The 19,086-nt window shown below is 36.0% G+C and overlaps 2 protein-coding genes and 1 non-coding gene across 4 annotated transcripts in view; 2 read left to right on the top strand and 1 right to left on the bottom strand.

The window, feature by feature from the left end:
• Positions 1 to 5,761, bottom strand: part of LOC128223822 (discoidin domain-containing receptor 2-like) — a 67,683-nt gene extending 61,922 nt beyond the window's left edge. For both annotated transcript variants that reach the window (XM_052933241.1, XM_052933242.1), the window contains exon 1: positions 5,510 to 5,761. In XM_052933241.1, coding sequence (XP_052789201.1) covers positions 5,510 to 5,606 — 97 coding nt within the window. In that variant the 5' untranslated portion in view covers positions 5,607 to 5,761. The remainder of the gene's footprint in view (positions 1 to 5,509) is intronic.
• A 3,801-nt stretch (positions 5,762 to 9,562) lies between these two features.
• Positions 9,563 to 18,954, top strand: LOC128223761 (alpha-L-fucosidase-like). The gene is made up of 8 exons (XM_052933130.1): positions 9,563 to 10,021; positions 12,413 to 12,519; positions 12,771 to 12,901; positions 14,216 to 14,349; positions 14,865 to 14,962; positions 15,464 to 15,596; positions 16,870 to 17,040; positions 17,332 to 18,954. The coding sequence occupies exons 1-8, from the start codon at positions 9,669 to 9,671 to the stop codon at positions 17,588 to 17,590; spliced, it is 1,386 nt and encodes a 461-aa protein (XP_052789090.1). The 5' UTR covers positions 9,563 to 9,668; the 3' UTR covers positions 17,591 to 18,954.
• Positions 18,407 to 18,478, top strand: Trnam-cau (transfer RNA methionine (anticodon CAU)). Its single transcript has one exon. It is a non-coding gene; the product is annotated as a tRNA-Met (tRNA).
• Positions 18,955 to 19,086: the final 132 nt, after the last annotated feature.

Raw genomic sequence — 19,086 nt, 5'->3', positions numbered from 1 at the left:
TAAACATGCAACGTTCAGGGACGCACATTCATGCCGGGGTCATATGGAATATATTGGCACATCTCGATAGACCTATCAATATTTTCTCTTCAATTACTGTATATTAAAGTGACTCTAAAATCTTTATTGCCCCAATAAGGCCTGGTATAATTACCTTTGACTGGTCATCAATTCTTCATAAAAATTCAATCAAGGAGGTTGAAACATCTTTAATGATGTTTGGATTGACTGTTCAAATATCAATATATGGAGAGTCATTGAAGGAGGATTTTTGTTCCAATATAGACATCTCGAGTCTGGCTCGTGTCTAGGAGGTGTGCTAGTTTCGCCACCAACGTGTTAGAGTCGCCTAGCACCCTGCCGTTAAAACGTGTTGCATGTGACGCCCAATTTAACTTGATTATCTACACAATTGTTCGCTCCATTAGCGTAGATACCAGAAAGTCATTTCTTTATTTGCTGAAAGTCAGGATTTACATTAGCAGTTCATTTAAACTGTAAAGTGTCTATTTGCACAGGGCCGAAAACATTACAGTCTACGATAATCCCTGGGTCAATGTTGATATAATATTTCGGTAAGGGCAAATATGTCTGTATGTCAGTGCTTTATATGTTACATCCACCAAATAAAAACAATCGTCTCAGTAATTGTTATCATATTATGAGGCCTTTCAGAGTGGAATAAAGTTTTAAAAACAGTCTAATATATCAGCCAGAAATTTTCATGAAAATAATATACGCTTTGAATGGTCACTTAAGAGTTGACAAAATTAAAACAGGCAAAATTAACACAGTAGGGGTTTTATTACCAAATCATAATTATTTTTTTACTTAATTCGTAAAATAAATGATAAATTACAAAAATATTCAAATTAAGTAGACATTTTAATTATTAAATGTTTTATTATATTCTGCTTTAAATTAATATAATCAATACATGTTACAATTAGTAATTAAACCAATGCTTAATTTTAATACAGAATTACATATGTTAATACATGTATAGAACATTGACAACAAATAAAATATGCTATATATGCTTACATAAACTGTCAAAAGCAAATAAATGACAAAGCCTCGAGTCATAAATGTCCAAACTTGTTTAAGTTTGACCACCATCCAAATTGCTTTCACTGAAGTTTAAGAGACAAATAATCAGAAAGTAAATGTAAATGCACCTAAAATCGACTGTTAAACCGAATGTAAAACAATGTTTAGGAACATTTATAAGCTTGTAATACAAGACATTTAGTGTCGGACACTAGTTTTCACACTGTACTCTCCAATTTAGAAGAGAATTACGTACCTCACAGCCCGAAAAACATGTTCATAATTATGTGTCACTTGTGTTTGTTTCTACCATGGCATACCTGAATCTTTTGTAACATTACAAACTTGATTTATTTATTTTAAATATTTTTTAACTATAAATTAATGATAATGATGTCGATAAATGATTTTCATAAAAAAACCCTGACTTTATCTATATTTATGTACGTTTTTTTAGATAACATTAAACATAGTATGTCCTACGCTAGATTAAACTCAAACATGACGATGTTAACTGATTGTGAAACAGTCAATGAATCAGTTAATTAAGTTAATTATTCATTTCGGTAATGAGGTGTCATTATTTTAGTGCATCAATAAATTGACCAGGTGTTAAAGCTAAACTTTGCCAATAAAATTTTACATGCCAATAAAATCATTCAAGCCAATAAAATTATTCAACATTTCATCATCTGTCCTATCAGGCACATTGAGTATTGACGGAAATCTATGTAGTCCAGAAATGTTGTCATTCACAATCGTTAATCGATTGTTTAAGATATTTAATAGGTTGACTAATTTGAAATAAAATGATGACTTATATGGACTATTCTGCCATTGATAAGTTATCTCAGTTTAGCGCAATTTATATTAATGAATTGTCGGATAATCAACCAGTAAACCCCTACCAGCATAATTATAATATATCATTAGAAATATAACAAAATGAAGCATTCCTTCATCATTCATTCATAAAGATTGAACTTATAAATTTATTCAATATATGCGACATTTCAGGAAAAATTTAAAACTAAAAAGTTGGGCAAATATTCATTATTTTATATTTGATAAAATGCAGTAAAAAAAATAAATAATAATTTTAATGTTAATTCCTATAATATGATAATAATCATTGCTGTGTAAATATTGATAAATATATATTAATTGTCATCTGCCTTTCTAATTTCTCAAAAGTTCTTAAAACATTTAATAAATAAAAATAAATTTATCGTGACTGTCATTAAGATTTTTTTCTTTTAAAGTCAAAAATCTAAAAAAAATCCAGATATTACACAAGTATAGAAATACAAAAATAATGAGCTTAACTTAATTCTGATATAAGGGAATTAAGATGTTGGGAAGAAAATGGGGCCTGCTTTCCCTAAATTTTAACTTATACTTTAACCAAGGTCAATTTCTATATAGATAAACATTTAAAAATACGTACACTTAATAAATCAATCTGTAGTTCCTTGGGGGTAACATTTTAACATAAATTACGCAATGTCGAAGAGAACAGACAATAACATTGTACATAAATCATATCTCCCCTTAGATTATAATTAATATTTCTACTGTCAATTCTGACAGGTAGTGTTAAAGTGAGCTTCATAGTCTTTTATGCAACCTTACACTTTTGACACTTTCAAAAAGATTTTGTACGATTAAAATCTGCTTTATCATCCGCGAAATAAAAATAAAAAAAACCTGCCAATTTTCGACTGCTAGGTTTTGAAAAAGATACTCTTGTGTACAAAATGAACCTTTACAACTGGGTATATTATAATGACAATACTTCACTTATGAGCAAAGTTTTTTAATGCATAGGTTTGTTTGAGAAATGAACGTTTTGATAAGATAGGCATCATAATGTCTGGGACAAGAATATCATTATCCGGCAAGTATAAACAATTCCGCTATTCTTTAATCTCAATGCAACTATTAAGCGTACTCTATGAAAAGAATGGTATGCATATTTTACTATTCCCCAAAAGAAATAAAATACCCCTTACCAAAAAAACACAGACACAATATACTAAAATTATAATGATGATATGTATTGGCTATTGCACAAGATTAAATGTATGTGTTAACTTTATTTTTAGAAAATAGTACTGGCATTCCCAAATTTGAAAGCACAGTTTAGCATTGAATCATCAAAGAGTCACAGTAAATGACGGTTTTTGACCACTCAAAATCTTTGACCAAGCGGAATAGCTATTTTATTTAATTACTCAGGGTTTTTCCCTTTATTTCACTGCAAGTTAATGATAATGTACAGTAACTGTCTGCAGAATTGACTTTGATATTCCAGTGATCCAGCAACAACACATGTGCACACACATGTAGAAAACATTCGAGATGATTATCTTGTCAAATCAGGACCCTTATCTCGTATAAACTGTGCCTACAAAGCCCCATGTTTTCCTTTTTCATGGTACTGCAAAAATCAACAAACCACAGAATCCGAAAACACTGGCAAAAAATGCATTCACAAAAATCTTATCATGAAATTCATTTTTTTTCTCAGGGCATAAAAATGTGAATATTCTCACACATATCATAGCCAGAAGGCTGTTGTTCCACAATTCATGTGTGTTTTAATGTCCTGATGATAAAACTGTTCAGCTCAAATACAACATTAAGCAGAATAATAAAATGCAAGTTTCATGTATCAAAGCAGGGACCTACATTTGGCAAAACAATTATCAATTCAATAAAAAGCAATTTCATTTGTTTTAATGATATTTTGTATATTTTAATATTGGTGGTGATAATGATGGCCTGTTTCAATGCCAATAAATGCCGCGAACAAATCAATTTTCATACATGAAAGTCAAAGTCAAAGGAACATGCTAATCTCAGAAGCATTTTTAATGGAATTATCTTATCTCAGATAATTTAATAATAAAACAGTAGCAAGAAGCGAATACCCTGACAATGGCATGATAATTTGCCGAGTCGAGTCAGGCAATAACCTTATAACCCACTGCGTCTTTTGATACTCTGAAAACATGATGACAAAGCCAATGATTTGTCAGTATCTGCATTCTGAGGCAAAAGAGATGACTCAATGTCGCTCTTCTTCCATTGTCTGTTGTAATTGATAACAATGGATCAATACCCACACTATCGGCCCAGTTGATTTTTCTTCTTTCAAGTGACATTGATCTGTCTTAAAATTAAATTAATTGTTCACTGGCAACCCTGAGAAAGGCTTCCTTTCTACAGGATGGCAATCATGATAAAACAGAAGGATTTTTGAATGATAATGTTTTTTTCTTGACCACAAGGCTAGATAGAGATTCTTGGGAGTCACTAGTCATGGTTTCCATGACTCTATTATAGCCTTTTGATGATATGGATTTGTTTTGAATCCCTGGGAGCATTTGAAGCAAATTGGGAGCCCAAGAAGCACGTACAGACTAGAGAACTGCTAGAAATGAAGAAAGGATTGAATCCATTTGTCCAATGAAATTCCAGAGATATTTTGCGCTTGCATAATTACCGTATATTGTACACAAAAAGTAATTACTTTATTGCTTTAGTTCTCTGTACACATGTATGAAATAATCAATGTATCAATATATATGCATCATGATGAAATAGGTTTCGGTAACCAAATTGACTAACAAGATGAATATTATGAATTGATCAATTTAAGCTGGGACCAATAACAAATTTAAAGTCATATAATGTTACAGCTGTATAAAAGTTTTAAGTATATCATGAAAACTGTACACTCAATATGAAATAAATGATATATTCTTGTATGGCCTATAAATGAGGTTTGTTGCCACTAAACCGGGTTTATGTCTAACTTTTTGCTACTGAGCATGTTTCTGTAGCTTTTTGCATACATATTGTGTCAACTGCCTGTTTTTTTTCCCCATGGCCAATGACCAAATCTTATTTTATTTTATCAAATTTTGTTATCCAAAAGGATCCAAAGGGATTTACATTTTTGAAAAACAAATATGAATGTTAATCTGTCCAGTCCGTCCAGTGAAATCGGAAAAATTAGTCTAATTCAAAGGTCGTCCATGATACCAAGCAGGACATAGTAAAAAACAACTAATTTTTAGAAAAAATCATCAACTTTAAACTGTTGTTACAAATAATTATGGGACTATTATTACAGACAAAGAACACCATAGCCTAAAAAAAGAGCTTCCATGAGACTGGACTGACCCATTTGAGTCAAAATCTTATGAATCTTAGTTTGTGTTGGTGTATCCGTTCATTTTCGAAAATTGAACACTTTTCCAAAAAAATGACATCTACTCATAGACTAGATTTACTAGAGACTGGAGTTTTGTGACTCGAGCACAACAAACACGAAAAATACCCACACTGAATTCAACACAACACATACATTACACTATATACTATCGTTGTAAATAAACAGTTTGTTTAAAGAAAATGCATAAATAAATACTAAATATGTATTATAACTTACCTAGGTCGAGAGCATCTGAGTACGAATAAAAAAGTAAACAAATCACTAAAACCGCTTCCCAGCGAATATTTAAGTTCCCTCCTATGAACATTTCCATTCTTTTTAATTATTCACGCATTTTGGAGTAACACTTAGTTATCTTTTACATTTAATCCGTGTTTTTGTTTTAATGAAATAGTAAAATATGATCCAAAATTGACAATTAGGAGCGCACTGAACCACTTTCCATTGACACATCGAACAGCAATGAAGCGTTCCGATTCACACCGCAGGACGAGTTCATTATGACAGAAGGTAGGATATCGTGGTAAGTTGTAAAACGGGGATTGAGGTATTACATTTTCTGCTTTGAGAGAGTACGGGATGTGTTATCTCCCTTAAGAATAAATAAATATTTAAACACGTATAAATTATAATATAATTTACATATAATATACAATGCTTACACCAAGCCGGTAGCTTTAGTCACTACAGCAGATTAGTGCACATTCCATGCAAGGTATTATTTTAACGAAACTGCAAGCAAAATGGACGAAATTTTGATGAATGCTTCAACAATAAAGCACGCGGTTTTAAAAGAGGTTGTATGTAAATGTTTTAGTGATTAAACATATAAATATGCATGCGTAAAATGCTACCAAATTGTGTCAATCACTTATGTTTGATAAGTAAATCTGTAGAATAATATGAACTTTTCTGAAGAATAATTTCTGCGAATCAAGAAATTTATGAAGACAAAATGTGGACGAAACACCATTTTTTGATTTTTTTTTTATAAAAATCTTATTTTTGTCAAGTTTTCTATTCAAATGTACAAATAGATTCTGCATATCATTAACTGACCACGTGTACTAGCTGGGGGCAAACATTGCTGATAAGCCCCTCCAGGTTAATACATTATATAGTACAATATAGTTCAATGGTCTAGTTTACATGATACAACGTAATGGCAGACATCAATGATTTGAGTTATTTAAACAAGTTGATTTATCAGATTATGCAAGGAAATTATCCTCCAGTAATGTAGCAATATATATTCTGTTGGAGCAGGAACATTACTGGATCCTTACAAAATAACTGCAAGTATTAGGGAGTAAATCAAACAGTTTAGCAGTTCATGTTCAGAGAGACTTTTTTGAAAGATTAACAATAAAACTACTAAAAGTGTTTGTGTCAGATATTATCCCAGGGATCATAAAGAAAATTGAGTCAAATTTAAACTATTTTCTGTATTAGTATTTTCATACAGTATATAAACAGAAAACAGTAAAAATAAAAAAAAATCGTAATTTTGGCAGTTTATAGCGATAAACATAAAATAAACAATTAAGACCACAAATTGCTTTGCGTTTCTTGTTAGATGTAAACACCTAGTTCTATGTAATGATTAAAGGCATCAAATTGTCATTCAATAAAGTAAGTTGATTAACAGGAATACTTGAGTCCAGTCTTAAGAAACTTCCTCATTCTCCCTATGACACGCCCAAAATGTATTCCCACGTGTGACAATTTTCTGGACGGTTCATTGCCAGAAAGTTGTTTTTTCCCGGTGAATGAAGGAATCCTAAGTACAGTGCCGGAGTAAGATTATGCGGGCGTTTAATAAAAAAATACAAAATAATAGATTATTGAAATCACTTTGTTGTAACCAGGTTCAAATACCTCAGGTATATTTGATCATGCCACCTCCCTCTCTGGCCAAATAATTAATTGTTTTAAACATTTAGCTAAAATTGGTACCCATGTGTTCCAAATTCGAGGAACTGTTGCCCCAAAAAGTGTTAAGCTATATGATATGTCTTTGTTTGAAAGACCTAATCCAATTTTCATTAGGACAATCAAGGTGACCCTCTGATTCAAAATCAATACATGCAAATGTATAACAAACATAAATTTTGAGTGATTAACCTTTAACTTGTAACTAAATCATGCATTTATGAAAACTATTCATAACTGATAACAAGATTGTAACCGTGTAATTAATATCTGAAAACGCCAGATAAATGATTTGTGAGTGCTGAAAGATTCACTGCGATCTTCTTTTGTCTAATTAGGTAGAAATCCCGTGTTTTCTTCACCTTTCTTTCAAACTCAACTCGGTATCCGTCATAAGAACAATTGTTTTCGACATGTATTTTTTTTTTATACCAAAACATTTATATTAATTCTGGTAAATCTTATTTGGGAGAGAGAGTGCAACTTTAAATACATAGGGTTCTATCTGAGTATATATACACAAAATCACGGGATATACCTGTAAAAGATGTCACCTTGGTGTTGTCTATATTGTCACATGTTACTTAAGAATATTTTTTTTTCTGTATTGTCTGCAACAGCCTACATATGTATTCAATGTGTGTACTCAATGGCTATTTAGGAAATCTGTGCAAAGATATTCCCTTTTCTTTGTTTTGTCTATTTGCACACCCAACAACAAATACACTATTTACCATTTCACAAATTTTACTAACAGAAAACATGTATAAACTGACCATACAAACACCAATGTATTGAATTTACTACTGGGGGCTTATCAGCAGCAGAGCGTTCTTGCCCCCACTAAATAATTCATGAGCTGTTCAGTCAGCCATGGTTTTAGTGAAATTCATCTAAAGTATTATTCACTAATGTGCAGAAATTCCACTAATTCTTCGTTTCTGTTAAAGTTTAAAGCTGTCATGAGACAATTCCTGGTGTTTTTTTTTGTAGCCATACGACTCCCCACGTGCAAATAAAAAAAATGAAATAATTATGGCATCTCAGCGTGCTGTGCTAATTTAATCTGTTAAAAACTGTACTATTTGTGTAATTGTGCAAGGATTCTAATGTTAAGACACATGATACTCAGTTGTCGAAATCTTATCTAATAAGGAACAAAATAACTACATTAATGTTAAAGCTGAATGTTAAAGCTGAATAATTATGCGTGGGCTGTACCGTATCGCTTTCCTCAACTGTTTAAACAATGTTTAATAAACATATCTACATCCAAAAAAATCGATGTACCTAAATGAAATTGTACACATAAACAGAAAAGAAGCTTGAGGCAGTTTCAGTAAAGGATTTTAAGCGTAACTTCAAATATCTTACATCTGTATAAACGTTGCAAATGTCAACACATTGATTGTTTTCTTTCCGCAACTTTATGATTATTTGTAATACTGGCTAAAGTTCAATTCACACAAATATGCAGAAAAATAACACAACGCGTGACCGTTATAAATCAGTCAATTGTAACCACGCCACCCCCCCCCCCTCCCCCAGGTCCGGGGGTATACCGGGGATAGCCGGGGAAATGGGCTGTGATTTTACCTTCCCAGCAGTGCCGGGGGAATGCGGTGGTTGTGTCTTCGCGCCAAATAAAGCGGCGGGGAATGGGCCTTACCTAGGGTCCATGGGGTGCGGGGCCATTTAGCGGAGATTTTACCATCAGTTCGTTCCCGCAGGACGGTGATTTTACCCGGGCTTGGCTGGACCGAAAGTCAGAGTCCCCGCTATTCCCCTGACCTGGGGGGGGGGGGCGTGGTTACAATTGACTGGTGTATTAACATTGCATGCTCTTCGCTTGATTTGTATAATGACCAGACAGTACGGGTTGGACTAACAACGTAGAAGCCCCATTTTTTTCGAAATTCCTTAATGAAGTCCCTTACAACACGATTGAGTTTTAGCTTACTTTTTTCTATAATTTGCGATATGTTTACTTCTCTAATAATTTTAGATTTTAAGAGGTAGTTTTTTATCATAAAAACAATTAACCAACTTGTATTTATCAAGATTGGAGTATTATTTTGGCCAATCTTAATTAGCTACTGAAGCCTGTTAAGCCTAAGAAGTTTTCTAAAAATTGGGCCTGATCCTCGTCGGTTAACTTGGGGAAATACGTTTTATTTTCGTATGCGGTAAACAATGTTAAACGAATGAATTCTTCACTTCTTCGCTAAGCAGTGCTACTGTAGTAAATGTAAAGAGCGTAACACAAACATACATCTACAGAGTCACGAGTGTTCTTGAAATTCGATCACCCTCACCATTATGTATATTGTATTTATAGCCTTTTTTACCTGCGTTCAACTCTTGTGATCAATTTAATTCGGCTTCCGGTTATAAATGTTTATGTTATGTAACTAAAATCGCGCTTATCCGTCAACATTTATAAATGGATGAATTAACCAAGCCTTTCAGGACTATATGTGTTGTTCTTTCTCTCATTGTTTTATGTAAGTGCACAAAGTATGAGCCGAACTGGGCGTCCCTCGATTCCCGGCCTCTCCCGGCCTGGTACGACGACTCCAAGATCGGCATTTTCTTGCACTGGGGCGTCTTCTCCGTGCCAAGCTTCAAATCTGAGTGGTTCTGGAAATACTGGCGGGGTGGGAACCCGGAAATCGTTAAATACATGGACCGGAACTACCGGCCGGACTTCACGTACGCGGACTTCGCCCCGAGCTTCACGGCGGACCTGTTCAATCCAGAGGAATGGGCGGAGATTTTTGAAGCTGCAGGGGCTAGGTAAGTTAGCCATGGTATACATCAAATGCTTTGTTTTTATTTCCCAACACCAAGATGCAGGGCACACGTTAAAGTTGCTATAAGGTGCTTGCCAGGATGGACTCTCTGTCAATGAAGTGCTAAAATCTGCACTTGCAAGGACTGTCACGGGTGATGGAAATTTGGATTGGAGTGCCAACACTGCGGAATGCCTATTGAAGGTTGCTCCAGAAGCCAGGGGCCCGTTTCAAAAATAATTTTAATTGAAAAGTAAAATTTTCTTTATGTCAAATTAGTGTTATATTTATAAATAAATAAATTTGAAAACACACCGGAGGTAGCAAAATCAGTTAACCAGCCAGCTTTGACGTCCCTACATATTTAACATTTTGGACTAACATCCTTTATTGAAATGAACGCTGCCAGTATCCGCACAGTGAGTGGTATCCGTGGTCAGATAAAGAAGGCTGCGAAGACACCCGAGGGAGCCTTCTGGGCCATGTGAACGACCCCCAGGTAAGTTGCCGTGGCTCAGTCAAGGCCACACCTGTTCAGTTTCCTAGCACATGAAGGGCCCAAAAGTTATATTACCATGAAATCAAGCAATCTTATCCCCGTTGTGTGTTTTAAAATATATGTCCATAGATGTACTGAATACAGGATGACAAATGAGCAGAAAAAATGTGCATTTGTTTGTCTTCAAATCACTCTCGATTGACAAAAGATTATATTAATAATTAAATATGAATCCCCTTTAATCCATATACCAACTAAGTGTATGTTAAGTGTTTAATTACGACAGTTTCACGGCCTCTAAACGCCAGCTCCACCACTTTACGGTGGTGCAAAGAAAAAGAGCTGTCGACACTTCCGTGGTGGAGCTGTGCCCTATGTTTACATGAACAAACGTGGGTATGATTTATATTTTATTTGATAATTTCATTTAACGGACATATTTCGAAAATCGTTTGTATTCATTTCAAAAGCGTTCACTTTTTATATTATATTTATATCGACAGCGCCACCACTAGGGCAACAGCGCCACCACTTTTATAAATATGTGCATTTTTCCTTTTTAAGAAATGCTTATCAGTTTTGTTGTGTTCCGGCATAGGTACTATACATAACAGTTATGTTTGTATGCGTGATAATGATCTTACGGGTTGTGTAAGCACCGAAATGTACTTGCTATGCAATCAGATCTCAAAATATGCACAAGTCCCACTCGGTAGAAAAGCTCCTGGCACCACAGTTTGCACAACATTGGAACGAAGTAGAAACCAGCCTACAGTAGAAGTATTCTTACACGGTACCACATTCTCCGATTTTCGAAATATGTCCGTTAAATAAAATTATCAAATAAAATATAAATCATGCCCACGTTTGTTCATGTAAACATAGGGCACAGCTCCACCACGGAAGTGTCGACAGCTCTTTTTCTGTGCACCACCGTAAAGTGGTGGAGCTGGCGTTTAGAGGGCGTGCGTCAGTGCGCATTTCAGTAAAGTTTTGTTATCTATACCTATAGCAAAAGCGATAATCCGGTTTGGCAATAAGTATAATTTAAGTATAATTTGACCTTTAGATCACTGTCCTAGTAGTTTCCCTTTTATACATACAACTGTCCCTCGTAACAGAAATCCATCATTGTTTAGGTCAGAGACCACTAAATAAATTTCCTGTGTTCTTTAGTCAATTGACCAATTTGCATGCAAGATAACACTGATTTCTTGTGCTAAACGACCCCAACAACTTTATGGCCATATATGGGAAGAAAGCTTCACTTGTGTACTAAACATTTAACAACGTTATAAAAAAAAGTTTCTCCTAAGAACACTCAAATTGGTTGAACGTAACCAACACTGTGTATTCGGTAAAATGACAATATCTGCGCGAGGACAAACAAAACGGTGGAAATGTTAGCAATAAAAAGTAGATCAAGTAGATCCAGCATATTCAGCCTGTTTTTGAAACCATGAACCATTCAGCTCCAAAACCTATATATGTGGAAGGTAGCCAACGGTGTGAGATGGTATTACCATGCTTTGATTCGCTGTCATGAGTCAAATAAAAGAAACAACGTAGGCACTTGGTGGTATTTGCCCATTACATTCATTATATGTCACTAAAAACAAGAATTTATCGCTTAGAAAACCTTTATCAAGTAGATTTTGTCTAATGTCTACCGCCGGTAGAGTTCACATGTCTAGTCGATACAAAAACCTGTCAACACAATCATTGACACACTGACTACCGTACAATCCAACATAACTAGCATTTTCCGTTAGCAAGTTGTTTATTTAAGAATTGTTGGCATAGGTAACAATGCTTCTCTAAATCCCTTATTTGTATATTTACTCCACATCAATAGGGGCCATTTTGTGATTCCACCTCAAACATTTCTATTTTTAGGTACGTTGTCCTGACGACCAAGCACCACGAGGGTTTCACCAACTGGCCTTCCAACCACTCATTCAACTGGAACTCAATGGACGTCGGTCCCAAGAGGGACATTGTAGGTAAGGGAAGTATACTGTTTTATTTTCAGAAGTTAGATTAGTGCTTAAAAATGAGAGACCTTTTTGGTTTCGACATGTATACATGTGCATTTACTTCTTTTCTTAATAAGTCTGGCATATTTGAACACCAACTTCCGTATTCGGCTAATGTCTGTTTGCGATTGGATTGCTGTCATAGATTTGAAATAGTATATAGAAGCAAAACTAGGATATAGATAGTTCCCAGTCTAAATTTGTATATTAATTTACAGGCGAGCTGTCGACGGCCATACGCAAGAATACGGACATACATTTCGGCGTGTATCACTCGATGTTTGAATGGTTTAACCCAATGTTTTTGAATGACCAGAAAAACGGCTTCCAAACACGCAATTTTCCACAGGTAATAAACTCTTTTCAGTATTTTCCCCCAAAACTTACTCTCCTGTCGCGATTCCTGCGATGGACCCGGGCCCGGAGATACTCCAAATGCTTATTTTTACACAAATGAACCGCAATACGATACTCACAATTTGGAATGCATGTTAAGAAATTCGATCACATTCGCTTTGTTTGTATTTTACGTAATAGTTAGATGACATGGAGTATTTTTTTAGTGAATAAGAATGGGCGGAGTCAGCGTAGCGAACGAGTCCGGCTTCTTAATCATTAAGAAATTACTTCAGGTCATCTAACTGACTTAGAATACAACCACATTGGCTGATACATTGATAGCGCAAAATCTGACGCAGGGAGTGTGTACCGGATGAGTGGAAGTAGGCTGACCTTTAAACACCCGCGAAAGGTGAAATTCTTAAAGGAACTGTTCACTAGATTGGCACCAAAAAAAGGTTCGAACCGGTGTCGCCAAAATTGCAGTCCAGCGTTGTATCCACTGAGCTACGAAGTCTTACTCTTAACGGGTGATATAATTAAGCTATGGACCTAACTCGGTAATATTACGTGATAACATCGACTAGCCAATCACGCATAAGGAATTAATTCTACTAGGTAGACCTACCAAGTAATCTTTTTTTATTGAAAACAAATATGAAAACACTGCGAAAAATGATTTAATTGTAAGCTAGGCAGTACTTTAGTTAGTAAGTTTCAATGCATTGTAAACAGTGTTACCAAGATTAAGTCGGTTTTCGACAATTTTCTTTTTTTTCTCGCTATTTCATCATATAGAGTACAGTCCCTTTAATGACTAAGTCTATGCAATTGCATTGGCTTAACATGTAGGTTGTGTTCTTATAACCGTTGAGACGCGTTCTGTTTTTATCGTTGCTATAACAATGATGTACGTATGTTCGTGCAACCGTTAAGCCTTTACTTGCCTGTATAATCAAAGCTTCTAATTTGCAACACGTTTACTTTGAAATATATAGAAATCATTATTCATATGAAAGCTTTAGAATTAAATGTAAACAAAGGTTGTCCGATTAACGCAGTGGTTAGCGCATTCGCTTCTTACCAACGCGAGACGGGCTCGATTCACGGCCTGGGCGCATGCATGTGAGTTTGGTAAGTGGTTACCCAGTCGTACAAGTTGGTTTTCCCCGGTAACTCCGATTTCCCCCCAGAACACAAGTCCACACTCTCGCACAGCATCGTACGAACGAGAGTGACTTAGTATAACTTTGCATAACTTTCTTCAAAACTATATAATGTTTAAACTACAAGGAAAAAATAAGCAGCCGTAGACATTTTGCAGACAAAGGCTATCCCTGAGCTATATGAGTTAGTAAACAACTACCGGCCAGACGTGATATGGTCGGATGGTTCGTGGTTGGCGGCGGACACATACTGGCAGTCCCCAGAGTTCCTGGCCTGGCTTTATAACGATAGGTAGGCGCTTCATTTTCCTTCTAGTGGTCTGTGATTGGTCAAGGCCGTTCTTGTTGCCCCGGTCTAGAATTATACAGTACCTAAATCATATGCTTTTTATGTTTTATCATTAAAGTCAAATGAGACTAACATGATAATGCATCCGAAAAATATAAATAAATGTTTTTGTGCTTCAACCTATATTTTTGCCCCTATTTTGTTGGTTAATCTTCTCATTGATGTCAGATTGCTATAAACCAACCTGCATTATGAAGTATGTGTACTGTAATGTTTGCAACCCAGTGGTATTCAATAACCAAAAAGATATACATGTATAGTAGTGGGCGAAAATGAAACTATTACAAAATTAATTATTCATGATTTAATACGAGAATTTCCTGGCCAAATTGCACACGGTACACAACGAATCATACGGGGTAATGGTGTATCGGGGATATGCAGTTGGTTCATCTTTTGTTTCATGAATGCTATGAACCAACCTGCATGATTAAATAGCTGTTCTGTATTGTTTGCAGCCCCGTAAAGGACACGGTGGTTGTCAACGACCGGTGGGGAAACAACACCAACTGTAAACATGGTGGCTTCCTCTCCTGTTCCGACAGGTACAACCCGGGTACGTGACGCTGCTGTTGTTGTTATAATTATTGATGGTGATGATTGTGGCTATGTTACTTCTTAATGGCGATAATGATTGATCCAAAACGAGATTAATTACGCATAACATCGCACCACTTCTTCTTTCTTTAACTGTATATTTGAAAAGAGTATAGTTAAAACTAGAAGTTATAATCCATATTATTACAAGATTATTAGACCTTATATATTAGAACGGCGACATTTTGCGGGGACTATTTGACGTTGACTTAAAATTACTGCGTAAAATGACAAAGACGTCAGTAAACACATACGCACGCGATATTTTATAGAATACCTAAAAGCAGTATCGTGCATGAGTATTGTCACTATTTGCTAAATATAAAGGTTCAGGCATGCCAAAAACGTATTATTTACACATATGCGTGGATCGAAAATCCGACCCAAAACTTTCTGGGATACCGGTGAAAGATACTTTATTCCCCAACACTATACTGTGTATTGCTCTTGTTTATGACAGGCAAGCTACAGAAGAGAAAGTGGGAGAACGCGTTCAACATCGACAAGCACTCTTGGGGTCACCGGCGGGATGCGGTCCTTTCTCAGCTAATGACTATGGAGGAGATAATGGCACAACTCGTCTCCACAATCAGGTAGGTCACGGACGGGGGATGGGGCCTCCAGCAAGAGGCGGAGCTCTCTCAGATTCTCTACATGGAGGAGATAATGTTATAACTAATCTCCAAAATCAGATAGGTCACGTACGAGGGAGGGGGCCTCCGGCCAGAGGCGGACCTCTCTAAGATTCTCTACATGGAGGAGATAATGTTATAACTAATCTCCACGATCAGGTATGTCCCGGACGAGGGGGGGGGGGGGTCACAAGCAAGGGACTGACCTCTCCCAGGTTCTCTCGATGATTAAGATAATGGGACACCACTCAGGTAGGTCCGGGCCGGGACGGGGGGGGGGGGGTCCACCTGCGTAATGTGATCGTCTCATAGCTACTCCCTGTGAATGGGATAATAGCACATCTCGCCTTCACAACCAGGTTAGTCCAGGACGCGGGAGGGTGCCGCCGGGGAGATGCGGTCCTTTCTTAGCTACTCTTCATGGAGGAGGAAGTGGCTAAGCTCGACTCTACAAAGAGGATGGTTACGAATGAGGGAGGGGACCACCTGTGTGATGTGTTTCTCTCCTAGCTACTCTCCATGGAGGAGATTATAGCACAGCTCGTCTCCACAATCAGGTAGGTCCGGTGCTATGCTGGGGGCCCAGTTGCGAGGGGGAACCTCCCGGAGTTCCGTCCATTTAGAAGATGATGAAACAACTTGTCTCCACAATCAGGTAGGTATTGGACGGGGGAGAGGGCACCGGCGATGTGCGGACCTCTTGGCTACCGTGTGGTAATGGCTTTGTCAGCTGTTTGAAGTATTGTTAAATTGTAACCTGTTAAATATTTTTTGAGTGTCATTTAAAGCTAATGTAATTCTTTAGATGGGCACTTCATTCCAGCATCAGTAATAATTAGTAGTTTTAAAACGTTGAATATTGATTTTAGATTTCAAAATAATATCAATTACCATGTACGGTCCCTGGATCAGTATTTACTTACGTAAAGTGAATTCATTTATTTCTAAGAATATCTTTAATGTATTTATTTTTTAATATAATGTTTTTGAAGAATTGTTAAACACAGCATTAACAACATATATGACCAGTTTAACCATTATTATTTCTCTAATAACAATAGTCATTACTAAAAAGATTTGCAATTTAAGTCTAAAGACTATGGCGCCTGAACTTAAGTTACAACTTACAACTCGTTTCTAGTACACAAGTTGCAGGTGTTTTCTGTAACAAATGAAGGACATTTCATAATAGACTGACCAAGAACTTCACTTATTCAATAATTCCCATCCCCAGTTGCGGCGGGAACGTTCTCATCAACGTTGGTCCCACAAAGGACGGCCGAATCGTGCCCATATTCGAGGAACGTTTGCGTGACCTTGGCGCCTGGCTCAAACTCAACGGAGAGGCTATTTATAGCACACGGCCATGGACCTACCAGAATGACACCGTTACCCCGCATGTCTGGTGAGAGAATTTGCATTTTGTTTTCCAAGCAAGACAACATTGTCCTAATCCTGTTGATCAAAAGCAGTACATAGATTCTATTTCCCTGTTGTTGATAGAACTAGACAATAAATGAATAATCCTGTTTGTAGTACCCACTGGCACCGGCTTTTTAAACTCATTTTTTTTAATAAAAAAGAAGTTTTATAAGCCCTAACTTAAATTAACAATGTCAAAAAATGTGAAAAAATATTGATAAATATTTCTATTTCACAATTATGCACTTTGTACTATTTTCACTTTTCTGGAAAGGTACACTTCCAAGAAGTCATCCCAGGGCGGCCTTGCCGTGTACGCCATTTTGCTGCGGTGGCCAGACCCCGGAAGCTTCTTCCTTGGCAGCCCAACCCCCACGAGTAGCACGCGCGTTACGTTGCTAGGATACGAGGGCCCACTCACTTGGTCTCAGGCGAGCACCTCTCAGGGAATAAATGTGGCAGTTCCCCTCATACCGTTCAATGTGATGCCATGCAAATATGCATGGGTTTTGAAGTTCGAAAATTTGGCATAACTCTTTATTCATATTTGACTGAATGTTTAGTTCCTCGCCATATTCCATATCGTCCTTGAATTTGATTAATATAAAAGCAACACACTTAATAAATTACACGTGTTTGCTGTATATCGTCACTGTTTTATTTAATGCTGTTATATTATATGGTCGTTTTTTACACTTTGTTACAGCAAACGTTGTTTTTGTTTATACCTATGAATAAAGGGCTACGTTACTGATTGCATTCGACCTGCTTGACGTTTCTTATTAACATTCTGTCTGAAAAGAGTCGACATACAAGTTATCTTTGTTCAAATGTGTGTTCACTAACCTGTAAAATATAAACATTTCAAAGTCAACAACTTTCGCTGCAATGTTGACAAAAAATGCTTCAGTTATGAAATGTGTTCATATCTTGCATAAATCCTTCGGAAATATCTGTCTTCTATAGTGGACTATAAGGTCTGCGACTATAACCTGGAATATCTTAGATCGAATCCTACAGCCGGCGATATTAATATCCAATTTGTTTTTTATAATTTCGTTTTTATCGTCATATTTTTATAGAATGTACTTATCGTCTTGAAAGGATTTTCATATATATATTTATTTGATTTTTGGTAGTTTATTAGCCGTCAAGTTTCATAACCGATGAAAAGAAAGATAATAATCGTACATATAATTATGTACAAAACACCGCGATTCGCCTCCCTTTGAATTAGTTACCGGTCATTAAAATCTAGGCCCGGGGCAAAAAAAACCAACAACGTTAGATTGCATCAGAAAATAGTTTTAATATTAAATATCCTTAAACACTCTATGTTAGTAGGGACGAGCAGAGTGGCGCAGTGGAAGCGTGCTGGGCCCATAACCCAGAGGTCCGTGGATCGAAACCACGCTCTGCTAGAATTTTTGCACGTATTAAAGGGAGTCGTTCATGTTTTTGGACAAAAAAATGGTTCATCTGAAAACACAAAATTATAATCATTTTACGCTTTGATGCCGAAATTGCAAAAAAAAGATACAACGGAAGCATAAAAAACCCGGATGTAGTGAGAAGCGACCCCTCGCCGGTACAGTCAAGAAAAAATAGAAAACTGATGCCTTCATATCCCAAAGAATGTCGTTATATATAAAATATGACGATCAAAACAAAACGGGATATCTTTATCTATTTTTATAGAATTAATTCATCGTTTTGATATGTTTTTGTTTTTCATTTTTATATGTGTTTGACAACTTCAAAACTAGAGATTATGATGGGCCTTTAAAAAATATTTCCAGTTAAACCCATGCTACGAATTTTTCCATGCTTGATTTCTATTCTATTTTCACTATAATCTATTGTGTATTATTGAATGAAAATAAAAATATGATTGTTATTATTTGCTTTATATGTAGTTTTTTTAAGCCGTCAAGTATTAGCTGACAGAGTTACATAACGGTGAAAAGAAAGGTAATAATCGTCCATATAATTTTGTACAAAACACCGATTTGCCTCCCTTTGAAATAGT

Source organism: Mya arenaria, chromosome 17 (assembly GCF_026914265.1).
Source record: "Mya arenaria isolate MELC-2E11 chromosome 17, ASM2691426v1".
In the NCBI taxonomy this organism is placed as follows: Eukaryota; Metazoa; Mollusca; class Bivalvia; order Myida; family Myidae; genus Mya; species Mya arenaria.
The sequence above is the reverse complement of the archived record's forward strand: the minus strand, read 5'-3'. Positions and strand labels throughout refer to the sequence as shown.

Coding starts and splice junctions, on each gene's coding strand:
- LOC128223761 (XM_052933130.1), top strand. CDS start 9,669: ATGGATGAATTAACCAAGCCTTTCAGGACTATATGTGTTGTTCTTTCT. Junction 10,022..12,412: donor TTTGAAGCTGCAGGGGCTAG/GTAAGTTAGCCA, acceptor TTCTATTTTTAG/GTACGTTGTCCTGACGACCA. Junction 12,520..12,770: donor TCCCAAGAGGGACATTGTAG/GTAAGGGAAGTA, acceptor ATTAATTTACAG/GCGAGCTGTCGACGGCCATA.